Below are 17950 nucleotides of genomic sequence, written 5' to 3'. Positions count from 1 at the left end.
GTAGTCAGATATGAGCATACTGTATTCCTCCTTTATCACTGCTTGGGTTTCTACTTGTGCAGAGTTGTGTGCCTATGGGGTCCTCACCTGGACTCCTGGGCCTCTTTCCATCATTCAACCTCCTGGACATGGGGATCCTTCTTCCTGGTCAATGTTGCCACAGCAAGGGATTGGGGCCATGTCTGGCTGAACTTGGCCTGAAATTGGTCTGCTGAGATGAGACCTGTTGTGGGGTATGGGGCAGTCACCCCTGTACTAGGCATCAGAAGCTTTCTTGCCTGTAACTGGTCGTGGGATCTTGAGCAAGTCAGTTCCCTTTTGTGCTCTGGCCCTCAATGTTTGCTCTAGGTATCTCAGCTCGCACATGTTATGATTCATTGGGATTGCAAGGGATGGGGAGACAGACTACAGTTCATGACTCTGTTCTGTCTGCAGTTGGCTCATCCAGGCTTTCTTCCCCCAGAGAACGTGCCAAACAAAGCTGACTTGGACCAATATAAGCTGCTCTGCCCAGACAACATGCAGAGGATGCCTGTAGATAAATATAAGGACTGCCACCTGGCCCAAGTCCCTTCCCATGCTGTTGTGGCCCGAAGTGTGGGGGGCAAGGAAGACTTGATCTGGGAGCTTCTCAACCAGGCCCAGGTACTGAATTCGCTGTTCTCTCTCCTGCTTAGTGCTCTCTGCTTGGATTTGAGGCATTTTCCTACATTCCCTTCTTGCCACTATGGAATACCTTGTTTTTAGGACATAGTGGTAACTGTGCCACATTCATCCACTTGTCTAAAAGTGCCCAGCAGGGACTCAGAGTCACACAGAACCTAGTCCTGCATTATTGCCTGTCAGACCCTTACATTTTGTCCTAGTGACATGAAGATGCTCCTTACTGCTTAATTCTATTTCTTTCCATCTAAACCAGGACTTCTAGGCCAAGGGCAAATACTCCCTCCCCCATAAGGCCTTTCATGACCTCTGCAGAAGGAAATGATCTCTTTCCTAATGTCCCTCAGGCTGATTGCAAGGAAGCCACACACACGGCCAGCTTTACTTAGAGCCTAGAGCATGCAGAATGCCAGTACTGAGCCAACCTCCTCTCGTCTAGCCCTCCCATCAGTCTATCAAGGGTTTTAGTGGTAACCTCACAGTGTCAGCTTCTGAAGGAGACTGCATTTCTTAGGCTCAGTGAGCTGTCAACGCAACCAGGGAGACAGGCATGGAAACATATCCTGTGAAATAGGTTGTTGCATGACTGCAAGAAGGCTGGGAGTAGGGATGGTGCTGGGTTGGAAAGAACAGGTTTGACTGCCCTCTCTCCTGGAATCTTGAAAATTTCATGGTTTTAATTTCATTTTCTGGGGGTTTTGTTTTTCCTCAGTCCCCTTTTGCAGCCTTCCTGGCTGCTGTAGCCAATCACTATTGTGTTTTACTATACACAGGAACATTATGGCAAAGACAAATCTAAAGTCTTCCAGCTCTTCAGCTCTCCTTTGGGGAAGGACCTGCTATTTAAGGACTCTGCCCAAGGGTTTTTGAAGATTCCCCCTAAAATGGACACGTGGCTGTACCTGGGATATGATTATGTCACTGCTCTTCGGAATCTAAGGGAAGATGTGCGTAAGTACTGGGGAAGGATCATGTGACCTTTTGGAGCCTGGAAACCTGGTGTGGGCAAGGACAGCAATAGACTCTTTCCAGGTACCATAAGCCCACCCTAACATTTCTTTATTCGCTCTGCCTTCCTGCCCAGTGTTAGACTGATGCTAAATGGTGTCAGTCATCATGAGATGGGCCTGGACATCACCAAAAGGCATGAAAGGAAATTCATGCTTAAAATGACTTGGATTGATACTAGCATTATTTCCCTTGTGTAAATCAGGGCCGCCCTCCCCACTTTGTGAAGGCAAATAGCCTGTCACAAAGTAAGTGAAATAGAATAAAATTGCTACAGACTTGTACATCTGCAGCCAGTATTATGATCAGCATGTGCCAGAGTGAAGCTGGAGCCCTGCACAGGCTGATCCTGCTCCTGAATTTCCTTGGGTCATTGAATGTTTGCTTGATTATTCATTCATTCAACAGACATTTATTGCTCTTCTAGCCATAAACTGTGCTAGGTGCTGGGCATGCAATGGTGAGACAAACGTATATTAGGTTCTGCTGTCATGGAACTTTCTCACCAGTGGAGAAGACAAATGTCCAATGAATAGTCACTCTACTGAATGATTGATTAAAAATGAGAGATTGGCTCAGAATAAGGGAAAACAGACTCAACAGAACAAAATATCATGGTCTGATGAGACCATGAAAACAAAGAAAACTAGCTCCTGGAGCTGCAGTAAGACTTCCTTGAGGAAGTGACTTGAACTGAGGCTGACAGTCAAATAGATGTCCATTTACTCAGCAGACATTAACTGCACTGACCATAAGCCAGGCACTGCCTTTGAAAAATGAGGGTGCTGTGGGGATTAAGATAGGCATAGCCCTTGCCCTGGCTGAGCTTATGTTCTTCTGCAGGGAACAGACAAAAAAACAATGAACAAATAAATAAGAACAACTCAGGTGGTTAAGTGCTATTTCAAAAAGAAGAAGGAAAACCAAACCAAACCAAACCAAAGACAGCCTGAAGTGATAGAGGGGTTGGGAGGAAAGTTGGCTTCTTGGAAGAGATTATTTTAAGCCATACCTAAATGATAAGAAGCCAACAAAGAGATTGTTACCGCCTTTGTTTTCTAAGACGATGAATTCCTGGAATGGGACCTGTTTGTATATTGCTGGCAAATCCCAGCATTTTCATAAAGACAGTTAGTAGCATTCATAACCAGCAGGAACTTCTTGAGCCTCAACTGAAATCTGGCTCTCTTTCTTATGCCCTAGGCCCAGATACCCCAAGGGATGAATGCAAGAAGGTGAAATGGTGTGCAATAGGTCACCATGAGAGGGCCAAGTGTGATGAGTGGAGTGTAAACAACCAAGGGAAAATAGAGTGTGAAACAGCAGAGTCCACTGAAGACTGTATTGCCAAGATTGCGGTATGTCACTCCTGCCCCCGTAGGGCAGCATTTCTGCCACTGATGCCTGTCTGTCCTTATGGCTGAGTGAATGTTCTTAAGAAGATATAAAAACCTGTTCCCAAGAAACCTTGCCCTCATGTGGGAGCCCAGCCCCACAGGAGCTTCAGTACTTTAGAACTTATGGATCTGAAGGGCTCCTTGGGGCTCTGTTTCCTCCCAGTATTAGCACATGGTAGAGGGCACTCTGAGCTGTGTCTGCTTACAGGAGGCTGGACCATGGTGTGGGTATGCCTGAGACCCATGGTGTGCCATGATAGGTGTGACAGGGCTGTGCTGATTGTGTAAGCAGGTAGAAGTTTAGCTTTGTTGATCACAAGAGCATTCCATGTTTGCTTTTAGAGTTTTGAAAATCCTGAATGATATAAAAAAGAAAATGAGAAGTACTTGTAATCTTCTACTCAGAGAAAATCCTGTTAAATGGGATCATATCATATACACAATTTACTATACTTTTTTCACATATCTAGTTAGCTTTTCCTATGTCCCAAATCATTTTTCGAAAACATGATCTTTTTTTTTTTTTTTAATTTATTTGAGAGAGAGAGCGAGTGAGAGAGTGAGCACAAGTGGGTGAACGGGCAGAGGGAGATGGGGAGGGAGAAGCAGACTCCCAGCTCAACAGGGAGCCTGACGCAGGACTTGATTCCAGGACCCTGGGATCATGACCTGAGCAGAAGGCAGACACTTAACCAACTGAGCTACCCAGGCACTCGGAAAACATGATCTTTTAATGTTGTAATCTATTTCGTAGTGTGGATGTGATGCAATCTATTTAGCCATTTGTCCATATTATCTATAACATCATTTAGTCTGTTTCTTTCTTTTTTGCTGTTATGAATTATTCTTGCATGTTTTACAGTGGATGAATCACACTTGCACATGTACTTTTTATCCAAATAGTTTCCCACATATTTGATTACTCCTTTAGGGTGTATATCTAGAAAGTAGATTTCTAGGCCCAGTGGAAAGCTTGGCAATCTTGTGGAATTTAAGCATCTCTATAATTCAGGGCTTATAAACCTGAGAAATTGGTCATTCAAGAATATTTTACTCATTCATTAACACTTTGCCTACACCAAGCACTGAAATTGCACTCAGCCACATGGCCATGATTCAGGGCTAGAGCCCCAGCAGGAGGTGCTCTATGCCACAGACATAGCCTCGTGTCCCTGACTCCACTCATCTGTCCTACGAATAAGAACTCTTGGTGTCAGAAAGTTGTTGTGGAAATGTCTCTGGGACAGTGTATCCTATGAGAGGACAGGAGGACTAACTGTGGGTCTTTGCTCCTAAAGAAACTAAGCAAGGAGCCCCAAATTAATCCTTAATTCATCATGGTTTGGGTGAAAATGAGAGTATATTTTATTTTCTCTGCTGGGTGTTCCTGACTGATAGATCCTCGGGGATCTGGTACAGCACCTACTATCTCCTGGGGCCTTCGTGGCCTGTGCTGGGAAGGCTGCCTCAAGGAAATGGCTGGAAGAGCAGGTAGGACAGGAGATGGCCTCTTTTCACCTGCTGTAATGTGCTGTGTCTTTGCAGAAAGGAGAGGCTGATGCCATGAGCTTGGATGGAGGCTACATCTACATAGCGGGCCAGTGCGGTCTGGTGCCTGTCCTGGCAGAGAACTATGGTAAGTGGAGGGGGTGCCTCTCTGTGCTTTATTTCCTCTGGGCTAGGGAGAGACGACATGGGAAAATCATAGCCTGATTTACACCACATTGGCCAGAAAGCTCTTGTTTCCTGAGCACCTCCTACTTCCTAGGCTCTGGGCTCCCTCATCTCTAATCCCCACAGTCATTTTGAAGGATAGAATCTTCCACCATACCTTCCACCAGGCTGACTGGAGGCTTTGCACTGGGAAGTTCCAGCTAAAAGTGACCTGTCTGCAGAGGACAGCTGGGATTCTCAGCTGGGATTCCTGGCAGGTCTTCTTGCTTCCCAAACTCACACTTCTGGTGCCCTGGTGCAGGGATTCAAGTATAGTTGGCAGGGACCACTGTGGCCACAGGTCAAAGAGAGCAAGAAACTTGAAATTCACACTTTAGGGCTAAATTCCAGAGGCCAGTGAGCAAAAGTGAATTTGTATAATCCAGACAGCCTGGACTGTTTGGGAATTGGTGAAGTGTAGACTGTCTTCCTGGTTCTTTTTATTCTGAGCTACACATGGGAATGGCATGACTTCCAATGAATACATGTTTAATGACTTCTTCATTTTCTCCTCCAGAAACTCAGGGCCCTGAATGTAGCAGCACAGCAGAGGAAGGTGAGTTGCGATTGGTAACCTCATGAGTTTAATTTTTATTGCTTTTGGGAAAGGGTAAGGTATGTTTAAATTCAAATCAAAAGTAGGTAAGGCAATGGAAGAGACCAATTTTCAGAATGCAAAAGAACCACAGAAGGATGATAATTGATAATATGGTTAATCTTTTATACTTGCCATGACTTGCACATAGGTTTCTCATTTAATCCTGTAAGTGGGTACCGTCATCCTTTAAGGATGCCTAAGAGGACCAACAGCTCACAGAGGTTACAAGTTGTCAGGGTTCCTATACCCAGCAAGCAAGTTCACACCCTCCTCATCACTCCCAACTGCTTCACATTACATAAGGCCTGCACAGTTTTAGATGAGAGTTACACCAGCCAAGGAGTCTTGCTTATATGTGCCTGGCAGGGCTGAGCAGAGAGGCTCACACAGGCAGATGTCTAGGAGCATGAAATTACTCAGCCTCCCAGCCAGGGCTGGGCCCAGGAACCCAGGCCAATCCGGCTCTCAGCTAGTGCTCTGGTGGGGGGTGGATCTGAAAAGATGGGACAGGAACAAGATAGGAAATCTTGCCAAGGTGATCACAGGGTTTCAGAGCCCCAGTGCTAAGACCTCTCTGGTTGTTTTCCAGCCATTAGTGTGAAAGTCCTTGTGACTTCCCCTATTACAACCTCTCAGCCTCTCCTCCTCATTCTAGGACCCAGGCTCTTTAGCCGAAAATAGAAAGACTTGTTCTTGCTCCATGGATGATAAGGCTTCTCTGTTTTCTGCTGTAAATAGTTGACTGAATTAACTAATTTAAAAAGTTGAAATCATGGGTTGATCTTCTATTTGCAGTTTTAAGAAGCAGCATGCATTTTTCTGCTAAAGATGGCAGCTGTCTTGATTTTGAATTTCTACTTCACATACTTATTTTGGTGCAAACCTGTATTCTCCATATGCCAAAATACATGGCCAGAATATTCCCTGTAATTTATTGGTCATTTACTACTCTTTCCTAATTGTTACTGTATAAAATTTTGGGAGTCACGTGCTCCTCAGTCTCCATTTCTCTGATATTCCACAGTGGAGGGTGAGTTGCTGGTTTATAGCTTTTGTAGTTTTATGCATTTAGGGAAGGATTATACACCAGACATTGCTCTGATGATGATGTTTTCTTACTATTTTGTTTTACATGTTCAGAATAATCTCCATCTGACAGAGTGACTCAGTCAGTTTTGGGGAAGACCCTTTCAAAGACAGAAGGAATGATTCAGGATAATTTTGCTTTCACAGGGAAGTGGCAGGCTTTGATTGTAGACACATACTCTGGAGGGCCCGGGGTGTTAATACTTTCTTTTTTGGTGTCTTTCTTGTAGGGTATTATGCTGTGGCCGTAGTTAGGGCATCAGCAGATAATAGCCTCACCTGGAACAATCTGCAAGGCAGGAAGTCCTGCCATACTGCAGTAGATAGAACCGCGGGCTGGAACATCCCCATGGGCCTGCTCTACAGCAGGATCAACCACTGTGAATTTGGTAAGTGAATCCTGGGAGGGTGCTGTGATCAGGACCAGGCTGGAAAGAGGTGTTCTGGGAAAAGAGTAGTATGGTATAAAATGCTGTGGCCCTGGTTCTATAGTCCTAAAATTTGGTTAAAGTGAACCTCAAAGAGATAACTAAAAGAGATGCTAGGGTTGAGGAGCTGAGTCAGAATGGTTCTTTTTGGCTCCATAAATGGCTTCAGTAAATATATGTTCACTTCCATCTCTCATGAAAAGGACCAGGTGAGCAGTCTATTGCTGATATGGTCATTAGAAGCCCAGGCTCCTTCTCTCTTTCTGCTCCACTATTCTGAGCATGGGGCTTCTGTCTTCAAGGTCAACCATGGTTGCCATCACATCCATGATCCAGGCAGCCTGGATCATGTCATCTGCGGTCATTTTATTAAAGAAGCTATCCAGGAAATCTAAATCAGTTACTTCAAGTAACTTTTCATTGCTCAAAACTCAGGCACATAGTCACACTTGGGTTGTCAAAGAGGTTCAGGAATGTCATCTTTTATTTGGGCATGTCTCTGTCCCAGATAAAGCTACATCTTTGTTCAAAAATTAAAAATAGAATGACCATATGATTCAGCAATTTCACTTCTGGGTATTTAGCCAAAGGAAATGAAAGCCCTAACTGAAAAAGATATATGCATCCCCATGTTCACTGCAGCAGTATTTACTATAGCCAAGATACGGAAACAGCCTGAGTGTCCACTGATGAATGAATGCATAAAGAAAATATAGAATGCATAAAGAAAATAATTAACTATATATATATGTATGTATATATACATACATATATATATAGAATGCATAAAGAATGCAAAACAGACTTTTATTCAGCCATAAAAAGGGAAGAAATCTTGCCATTTATGACAACATGGATGGACCTTGAGGTTATTATGCTAAGTGAAATATATCAGGCAGAGAAAGACAAATATTGTATAATTTCACTTCCTTGTGGAATCTAAAAAAACCCAAGCTCAAAGACACAGAGAACAGACTGACAGTTGCCAGAGGTGGGGGGTGGGGAAATGGGCAAAATAGGTGAAGGGGCAAAAGGTACAAACTTCCAGTTATAAACTATATAAGTCCTGGGGATGTAATGCACAGCATGGAGACTATAGTTAATAATACCATATTGCATATTTCAAAGTTGCTAAGAAAGTAGATCTTTTTTTTTTTAAAGATTTTATTTATTCATTTGAGACACAGATACAGAGAGAGAGAGAGAGAGAGAGAGAGAGAGAGCATGAGCAGGCGGAGAGGCAGAAGCAGGCTCCCCGCTGAGCCAGGAGCCCGATATGGGGCTTGATCCCAGGACACTGGGATCATGACCTGAGCTGAAGGCAGACACTTAACCATCCGAGCCACCCAGGCGCCCCAAGAAAGTAGGTCTTAAAAGTTCTCATCATAAGAAAAAAATTTTAGGGGCACCTGGGTGGTTCAGTCGTTAAGCATGTACCTTTGGTTCAGGTCATGATCCCAGGGACCTGGGATCGAGCCCCGCGTCGGGCTCCCTGCCCAGCAGGAGGCCTGCTTCTCCCTCTCCCGCTCCCCCTGCTTGTGTTCCCTCTCTCGCTGTATCTCTCTCTGTCAAATAAATAAATTTAAAAAAAATCTTAAAAAAAAAATTAAAAAATTTTGTAATGATGTATGGTGATGGATGTTAACTAGACTTATTGTGGGGACCATTTTGCAATATATTGCAACATCCATGTTGAACACCTGAAACTAATATAATGTTATATGTCCGTTGTATCTCAATAAAAAGTAATGGAGAAAAAATTAAAAGATTAAAACAACTAAGACTTTGTTACTAAGGAACAAGGGGTTCCAAATGGCTGTTGGGTGGACAATCCCTCCCACAGGCTTTCTAGGTAACGTGAGCATGCAGGATCCTTGGATCTCTTTAAGGTCTTGGTAGTCTCACTGAGGTACTGCTCAGCTCCTAGGCCCCTTTAAAGGGATGGGAATCAGTTTATTTTCTGTGTCCTCTGAATATCTTCAGGTATGAAAATGCTACGTGTAAGTTAACCACAGACAAATGTTTCCTTTCTTTTTTTTTTTAAAGATTTTATTTATTTATTTGAGGGAGAGAGAGAGTGAGTGAGCAAGAGAGAGAGAGAGCATATGGTGGGGGAGGAGCAGGGGGAGAAGCAGACTCTCTGCTGAGCAGGGAGCCAACACGGGGTTCGATCCCAGGACTCTGGGATCATGACCTGAGCCGAAGGCAGACGCTAAACCGACTGAGCCACCCAGGTGCCCCAGACAAACGTTTTCTAATGGTTATTTACATCAGCTTTCTCCTTGCCACCACCAAATATGTGCAACTGCTTTAAAAGGAGAAGTCTCTAAAGACAGTTATGAACCAGACAAGACCTGTGTGTGGGAACTTGGAGATGAGACCACATTTCTGCACTGGGGTGTTCTCTGACACGAGAGGAAGCAAAATGTGGCTGGGGAGACATCCAGAAAGCTCTGGCTCCTCACCAGCAAGGGCACTGCCTCTGCTTTTCCAAGCCTCCTGGCAATTTCACAGCCATGGGGGAGCAGCTGAGCTGTGAGTAAAACCCCCAGCCCTTAACGGAGTCCAGAGTTTTAAGTTCTATTAAGGTCTCTTCTAAAAAATAGCAAGGGAAGGAAACTTCTGGAAATAGGTAGCACAAGCTTGGGGAGTGAGACCTCCAATTTTATCCTTTTTATGTCCATTTTTATGTAATTTCCCTCTCCTCTGTCTTTAGATAAATGGTGACACTGTAACACGCCCATGGATTCCTTTCTACCTGAATTGTAATGGTCTCCTGACTTCTATGCCTAGCCTCAATTAAGTTTCTTTTTAAAGCCTACAGCCTGGCAGGTCCTGAGTTGGTGGCAGGTCACTGAATATATTCCACCTCTCCTGGGCCATACGCGCCTGTTACGTGTTAGATGAAGGCTACTCATTTTGACTCACTTAGGAGGAGCTGACTTCCTCTGGTCCTTCCGTACAGATAAATTTTTCCAGGAAGGCTGTGCCCCTGGATCTCTGCGAAACTCCAGTCTCTGTGCTCTGTGTATTGGCTCGGCAAATGTTCCAGGAAAGGAGTGTGTTCCCAATAACCATGAGAGATACTATGGCTACACAGGGGCTTTCAGGTGAGTCTTTTAAACCTGACCCAAATATAATAAACCCAGTCCTGACAAGATTTCTTCTTAGGAGCTAAGGTGAGATTCTTATGTCCCTGGACTGTTAGTCTTACATGTGTTAGGGTGCCACAGTTAGCAACCCTCTGTAGAATCCTGTGTGAAGGAGCATCCAAGCCCCTGCAAGACACTCTCTCCAGACTGGCAGCACAGTGCAGATTAGAAGTTCTCAAAAGGGGGCGATTTCCCCCTCAGGAGGAAGTCTGGCAGTGTCTGGAGTTGTTTTTGATTATCAAATGGGGTTGGGTGCTACTGGTATCTAATTGGTAGAGGCTGCTAGGCATCTTACATGCATAGGACAGCACCCTACAATAAAGAATTGCCTGGCTCAAAATGTTACTATTGCCAAGGTGAGGAAACCCTGCCATAGTTGAATACGGGAGTCAGGAATCTGGTTCCTGCTCTTCCATGCACCTCTGGGGAACCTAGAGCCAGCCATACTCACCTGGAAATATACAAAAGTAAAGAACATGATTTCTACATTCCCAACTGCAATTCTATTTCATGGGATGTTTATTACTTTTATAAAGACACCTGTGTACCTTACGACCTAATTACTTTTTAAAAAGATTTTATTTATTTATTTGACAGAGAGAGAGAAAGAGAACAAGCAGAGGGAGCAGCAGAGAGGGCGAAGCAGGCTCCCCACTGAGCAGGGACCCTAGGATCGTGACCTGAGCCGAAGGCAGATGCTTAACCGCCTGAGCCACCCAAGCACCCTGACCTTACTACTTTTTAACTGTCTTTTCTGATTCAGGCTAGTGTTAGATCATGAGTCCATCAACTGCACAATGATGGTGGTATTGTAACTGAGCTTCTCAGTAGTGAAGGAGAAAACAAAGGTTATCCTAATTCTCCAATTAGAACCACGTTGTGAGTTTGTGCAAATACAATTCACAGTCCGCAAGTTCCCAATTTTTACAAAGTAGAATGTGAGTAAGGAATCACCTTAATGGGAAACTGCCCCTCTAATATCTGTATTGATACCAGGAAAATGCTGTAGCTCCATTGGAGAAACTGCCAGAATTTAGCACTCAGTGTGTGGGAACTGAGATTGTGTAACCACAAAGCAAATTGGAGGTTTTTTCTTGTGTATATTACTTACATGAGTAATATGTAAGATTAGCGATAGAATGGCAGTCACAATTGCCGATATCAAATGGTTAGCCCTGGGTCTACAAGCTGACGCTCCTGAATGACACATATGTCTCTGACCTCCTCTCTTCTTTCTCCCTGTCTGGCACTCTGCAGGTGTCTGGTGGAGAAGGGAGATGTGGCCTTTGTGAAACTCCAGACTGTCAAACAGAACACTGAAGGTACATTCACATGCTCCTCTGTCCCTACAAATTGGGGTTGCTGGGCTGGCTCACTTATGCTCAGGATGCCTTTGTGGACATGTTATGGACTCAAGCTCCAGAGCTCTGATTCTCAACCTGTTTGTTCAGTGAGGATAGAAGTGTTTACCTGGGTAGGCAAAACGGTGAGGACTGTGAGGTTCTGGTGGTCCTGAATTCTCTCCCAGGAACCTTCCCATAGGTGCAGACATTACCTTTCCCCTAAATACTTCAGAGCACATTTCCTAAGAATGAGGACACTCTTACATACTATAGTGTGATCACCAAGATCGGGAAATTTATACTAACATGGATTTAATACTCACTGTGTTCATAGTCCATATTCAGATTTGGTGAATTATCCCCAAAAGGTCCTTTTTAACTATTTCCTATATTTCTGGGCCCTAATACATATATTCCAAATATATTCTAGGTCCACTGAAAACACTTAGAGACAATAGTACACCAGTGGGAATAAACACCAAGATCTTGGTTTCTAGAACCATTCTCTGATAGAAGGAGTCAGGGCCCCTTGGAAAAAGTAGCTGATTCTAGGGCTGGGCAGGAAAAATATAAGGTGAGCCTGGAACATCGTGCTGAAGATGTTGGGATATGTCAAAATATACAGGAGCCTTTTTAAAGCCCTTCTACTGGCCAAATCTGGACACTTTGAGCACTAAAAGAAATAATGTTAGTAAGAATAAGGTAGGAATAAAATAGGAATATATGAGTCTATCCTGATTAAACAAATGAAGGTGAAGGGAAAGATCTTCCTTATTGTAGAATACGAATAAATGTAGAAATAATTATAAAGTTAAAAAACTATCATTTGGCAAATAATATAGTAATAATTGTTTCAAGCAAGAAGCATCAATGGGTACTAAAACTAGTGGGTGAATATTAGATGCTATGACACTGAAAAACCAAACAAAATTGTTTTTAAGTTGGTAAGAATGAGCATTCCACCCGTCCCCTCTGTATCACTAACTGCTTAGAGAACCTGCTACAGGCCAGGCAGATATTACCTCATTTCCTTTCTCATGTTCCTTCACCCAACCTCAGCACTTCCCAGCAACTCATCTAGAGTGAACTAGCTCAGCACCGACTCCTCCAAGAAGCCTTCTCAGATGGCATCCATCCCACAATAGCATCTTCTGTCCCTGCGGCTAGTATTATTGAGTTCATCTCATTCTGTAATAAATTGTGGCCACAGAAACTCTTTTGAGCTCCTTTTTCCTACTCTCATATCCCAACACTAACTATAGTAAGTGGCACATACAAGCTGCTAAGTACTTACTTGAAGGAATACTGTGTTGGCTAATTTTTCTTTCTTCTCTCCTATTATTTATGCTTTTTCCTTTAAAGGCTGTCCTTTTTCCTACTACCTGAGTGTTACCCTAAGATTGGTTCTTTGTTATCCCTTAATTTTTTTTTTTTTTTTTACTCCTCTGAATAGGGCTTCTCTCTCTTGGCTTCACCTCTCTACCCTGCAATGACTCCAAAAGCCTTACCCCCTGACAGGAATGTAGAGCAGAGGCCTAACCTCCCATCTAAATAACATCCCAGAGCCTCTATTTGCCATGTGGTCATTTTTATATACAAAGCTCACTGGCACTGCAACCTCAACCTCTGTAAGTCCAAACTCCTCATATTTCTCTCAAAATCCACTCCTCTTCTCTGTCCCTATTGAGGACTTTATCATATGCCCTGCCAGTCAGGCCTAGATTAGTCTCTTGGTGGTCAGTACAGTGGTTAGTACATGTAACAAACGTTACACGCCTAAAACCATGCCTCCTCCAGCCAGCTCTCCCTAATGAATATGTTCTCACCAAGCTGGTTCAGCTGACACAGCATTTAAAGTGTGCTCTGCAAAATATAAAATGTTATTATTATCTGTATCCAGAATTGTTATTTTTGGTATGTGTGCTATTTTCCCCCTCCAATAAGACTGCGGCTTACAGAGGGCATGAAACATAGTGTTGAGTAAATTCTTACATTATGAAGTGGAACAGAATTGGTTTGGCGAGAATGATGGTGGGTTTCATTTGGAAGGAGCTGAGTTGGAGGGACTGGTAAGAAAGGGAAGGAGAAATATTAGAAGGTGAGCAAAGGTGTGTGTAGTTACTTGTGGGAGAGACACAGGCAATTTGGAGTTTTCTATTAAAACTGTAAATATATATTTGGGGAGAGTAGGCAAAGAGGTATTTTTATTTTATATATAATATACAATTTTATGATAGTGAAGTCACATAGTAGTAGTTCAATTAGATAAAAAAATTAAATGAAAATTAAATGAAGAAAAAGATTTGCAATCCTGCCTTTTAGATGAGAACTAAAAATTGGGAAAACATATTTGAGAATTGCCTCAGGAGGAAGGAGCTGAAACCCTGAAAATGGGTGAGATTTTCTTTTTTTCAGAGAGAATACAGAAATGATGAAGCTAGGAGCTAAGAACAGAATATGGATCCGTATGCACAGAGGCATGTGCACATTTTCATGTAGAACCAGTATGAGCGTGTCAGATTTAGAACACTGGTCCAGCTTGCAAAAGGGCCTCTGGTTAAGTTCTTTTGCTTGCTAATGCCAGATGGTATTACACAGAGATTATCAGCCTGCTTAGAGGGTCACATTCTTCATGTGCTAGAGTAAGAAGTCCAGATGCTTTGGAATTTAGTAGAAATGAAGATGTTTTTGAACATCATCCAAGAATATAACTCACTTTCTCCTGGTTGGGTGGGGCAGTTTGGAAGGAGTGGTTGCTAGGAATTCCTGGTTGAGTGTGAGTTGAATCTGACCTATGGACATGTGAGTGTCTCTTCCTCTCCCCATCACTGTGACCCCAGTGTGTGTACTTCTGCTGGCCAATGGCCCCAGGTCCTTCACAAGTCAGTGGGTTGGTCACATCCCCTCAATGAGGGCACCTTAACCAAAGCTGTAAGCTGTGACTGACCCACCTTCTCTGTCCCCAGGAAGGAACACTGAAGATTGGGCTAAGAATCTGAAGGAAAAAGACTTTGAGCTGCTGTGCCCTGATGGCAAAAGGAAGCCTGTGACAGACAATACTGACTGTTTCCTAGCCAGGGCCCCAAATCATGCTGTGGTCTCACGGAAAGATAAGGCATCTTGTGTTAGGGAAACATTACTTCAGCAGCAGGTATGGACCAGCCAGGGCCTCCCATTCTTTCCTCCTGGGTGGGTATGGATGATTTGGGGGAGTTCAGTGCCAAGTGCAGCCCATACTCAAGCATTCTTTTTCTGGAAACTAGGATCGGGAGGCCGTGGATTGTGGAACTGGATTTCTTAGGCCCAGCTCTACTTATAACTCCGGGTCACTGCAGATTAGTTCCCATGTGATCCACCTGCTTTTGGGTCCACACATCTGCTTTCTTGCTCACCCTTGACCTTGCTCTGTGGTACCCTCATTTTCTCCACCTCTATCCTTTTTGAAAATGAAGGAGAGTGATCCTGTGTGCCAGTCCTCCATGATATAAGTCATGAAAGGAAATGTATTTCTCTTGTTTAGAGAATCTGACCTATGGACAGGTCAGACTGAGAACCATTCCAACAGCCAGAGAAACACAGGATCCCTATCCTGAGGGAGCTTGTCCTCTGGGGAGAACAATCAACCCAGGGCCAGCCTTGCCAGGGAGGTGGGGGTGGGGTGGAGAGGCTGCCTGAATATTTTAATTAGAAGAGTCCTCTACCTACAAACACCACTTTCCCCTCCACAACAGCTTCCTGCCTGCCATTAGTTTTCTTTTTTTCTTTTTAATTAAGATAGCATATCTTTGTGAGCCCTCTTAAGGTAAATGATAATAATAATTAGCATTTAATGAACATTTCTTAGGTGCTAGATGGAATGTTAAACTTTTCATAATCATGATTTCACTTATAATCCTACAAGGCCTAGAGTTAAGCCTCTTGCCCAAGATAGGATCAAAGATGCAGTCAAACATGAAATTTAACAACTACCTGTACCACCCCTCATTGGGTGGGGGGGGGCTCACATTTAATATCTTTCTTGACAGTAATACTTGGAAGGGACACATTTCTGTTCTCTCATTTCCTGGAAGCAGTCCCCAAGGCCATAGCCAATGAAATGGGGAAGGAGTGACCGGGTGGGTGGGAGGGACTTCCCAGAGGAGGTGAGACCAGGATGGACCCTATAGAGGATGCTGGGGCCTCAAGAAAGCATGAAGCTGGGGCAAAATGGGTGAATGCCAGGTGAAGGAAATGGAAACATCCTGAGGCATCCTCTGCAGCTCCCTTTCTTCTTGGGGCTGGTTCCCAGCTTTTATCCCCCTCAACCCTGTCCTTGGATTCTCAACTGCTCACTGCCACAGGTCCTCATTCATGTTTCATCCATTTGACAGTTTTTGTTTGGAAGAAGTGGAATCGACTGCCCGGGCAGGTTTTGTTTGTTCCACTCAGAAACCAAGGACCTTCTGTTCAGGGACGACACAACATGTTTGGCCAAACTTCCAGACAGCACAACATATGAATCTTACTTAGGAGCACAGTATGTCAGGGCTGTTGCTAACCTGAGACAATGCTCCACCTCGAGTGAGTAGGGGGAACAGCACGGGGGGAAGCTGCCAAGCAAACACGGGGAGGGAGGGGGAGCAATTCTGGGTGGTGGGTAGATTAGGAGGAGTGGGCTGTGGCCCTCCGGGGATGAACAATGGAAATGGGCAAGATGAGATGATGAGATAACACCGTAATCCCAGCACGTGTGAAAGGCTACTTGTATGGGTAGATAGATGGTAAGGCAGACACAGGCTCAGGGCACTAAGGTAATGAACTGCCCAGACATGAAGAAATTCCATGTTATTACTAAGACAAGGAAGAGGTTGTATGTGCCCATGCCCATTGCTCCGCAGTAAACTCCTTTTTATACAGAGCTGCATCATCCAATAAATACAGTAGCCTCTAATTACCTATGGTGATTTAAATTTAAATTTAAATTAATCAAAATTAAAAATTTAGTTCCTTAGCCACACCAGCCACAATTCAAGTGTTCAATAGCTACACGCAGCTCCAGATAGGTGAGCAAACATTTCCATCATTGTAGGAAGTTCTTTTACACAGCGCTACTCTTGTGAGCTTGAACAATGACAAGTTTTATAACCATAAAGTTGCCATACCTACTGCTCATCTAGAACACCGGTTTTCTAAGCATTACAATACAATAAAACACACCTTTGCACTATTACTATGTTGGACATCATTTAATCATTTAAAGTCATTTGGAAGATGTGGGAGAAGAACATGTGAATGGAGGGAGATTGTGCTCTAACTTTTGTGTGCATATAAGTGAGCCACGGTCCTTAAAACACTGATTCCCAGGCCCTGGGGAATACTGATTCAGCGAGTCTGTGCCAGGGCCCCATAATTCCAATGTAAGGAACGTGCTTACCCAGAGCCACTGCTGTGAGCACGTAGGTTACATTCACCTACCCTATATCCTCCATAAGGGGAGAAAGTTTGGCTTTGCTATTCTCTGCTCCTTCTCCAGCCCCTAGCATGGAAACTGGCATGTTCTAGATGCTTGTTTTATTAGTTCTTCACCTCTCTAAGGAGATCAGAGAGGACAGTCCTACCAGACTCCTCCCAGCTACATGGATTTAAGTGTGGGAGCCCTGCCTATGAGACACAAGGTGGGGAACGATACAGGGCAGGGAAACCATGTTACCATCCTTGGTGCATGGTACTGTCCAGAAAGACACAGGAGCTGTGCAGGCAAGTGGAGAAGGCCACTGGGAGAATGGCCTCGTCCACCTATCAGACCCCAATGGGTCTGAGTGCTTTTGTATCAGGCTTAACTATTCATTCACTCAACAGAAAATAAATATAGGTAGATTTTTGACTGTCCTACCTCTCTTCTCTGCCCCACAGAACTCCTGGAGGCCTGCACTTTCCACAGATCTTAAAATCCAAAAGGTGGAGCCATACCAGATGGAGAAGGGAGCTCTCGTGACCCATAAGCTTCCCTCTGGGTCTCGCTGGTCTGAGTGGTTTGTTTGGTTTCACAGTTTGGCGGTGGTACCTCTGTAGAATATAAAATAAAAATTATTATTGGTGTTATCTTTTAAACACTTCATTGTTTTCTAAATGTTTGGCCTGGAAGGATTTTTTTTAATACTATCTGACTAATACATGTGCACTGAGCCCTTCCTTCAGAGCTCAATGTTCATCTGACCCCTTCCACAGCTTTGGCTGTGGTGCCATAGCCACACCTCCTAGGTACAGTTCAAGTAGAAATTCTTTCTGAAAGGGGTCTGCATGGTTATTATAATAGAATCAAGTGTATGTGGCTGGGTTGTGTGTGTGTGTGTGTTGCAAGGGATGGGGCAGGAAGGAGGATATTGAGATGGAGTGTTCAAGGGAGTACAGAAAAAGAATATAGAGCAGGAGAGGATCAGCTGTCCTACCTCTCTTCTCTGCCCCACAGAACTTCCTGGAGGCCTGCACTTTCCACAGATCTTAAAATCCAAAAGGTGGAGCCATACCAGATGGAGAAGGCTATACTTGAATCAGGTCCTGATTCTAGTGGGTCGGAAAAGTG

The 17950-nt window shown here is 44.0% G+C and overlaps 1 protein-coding gene and 1 long non-coding RNA gene across 4 annotated transcripts in view; one reads left to right on the top strand and one right to left on the bottom strand.

The window, feature by feature from the left end:
* The window catches only part of LOC123863811 (serotransferrin), a 55063-nt gene that overhangs the window by 11266 nt on the left and 25847 nt on the right, over positions 1–17950 (top strand). The window contains 10 exon segments of the mRNA XM_045903756.3: positions 464–645; positions 1437–1614; positions 2875–3029; positions 4614–4704; positions 5299–5337; positions 6696–6854; positions 9859–10003; positions 11303–11367; positions 14355–14539; positions 15759–15948. Of these exon segments, the coding sequence (XP_045759712.1) occupies positions 464–645; positions 1437–1614; positions 2875–3029; positions 4614–4704; positions 5299–5337; positions 6696–6854; positions 9859–10003; positions 11303–11367; positions 14355–14539; positions 15759–15948 (1389 nt within the window).
* LOC135364025 (uncharacterized) overlaps positions 1–17950 on the bottom strand; it is a 38122-nt gene that overhangs the window by 16894 nt on the left and 3278 nt on the right. For all 3 annotated transcript variants that reach the window (XR_010410454.1, XR_010410453.1, XR_010410455.1), the window contains exon 2: positions 17261–17433. This is a non-coding gene — a long non-coding RNA (uncharacterized LOC135364025). The remainder of the gene's footprint in view (positions 1–17260; positions 17434–17950) is intronic.

Source organism: Mirounga angustirostris, unplaced genomic scaffold, assembly GCF_029215605.1.
Source record: "Mirounga angustirostris isolate CCGP_5_RB_7025 unplaced genomic scaffold, mMirAng1.0.hap1 SCAF_1, whole genome shotgun sequence".
NCBI classification, from domain to species: domain Eukaryota; kingdom Metazoa; phylum Chordata; class Mammalia; order Carnivora; family Phocidae; genus Mirounga; species Mirounga angustirostris.
This window is presented reverse-complemented; position numbering and strand designations above follow the sequence as displayed.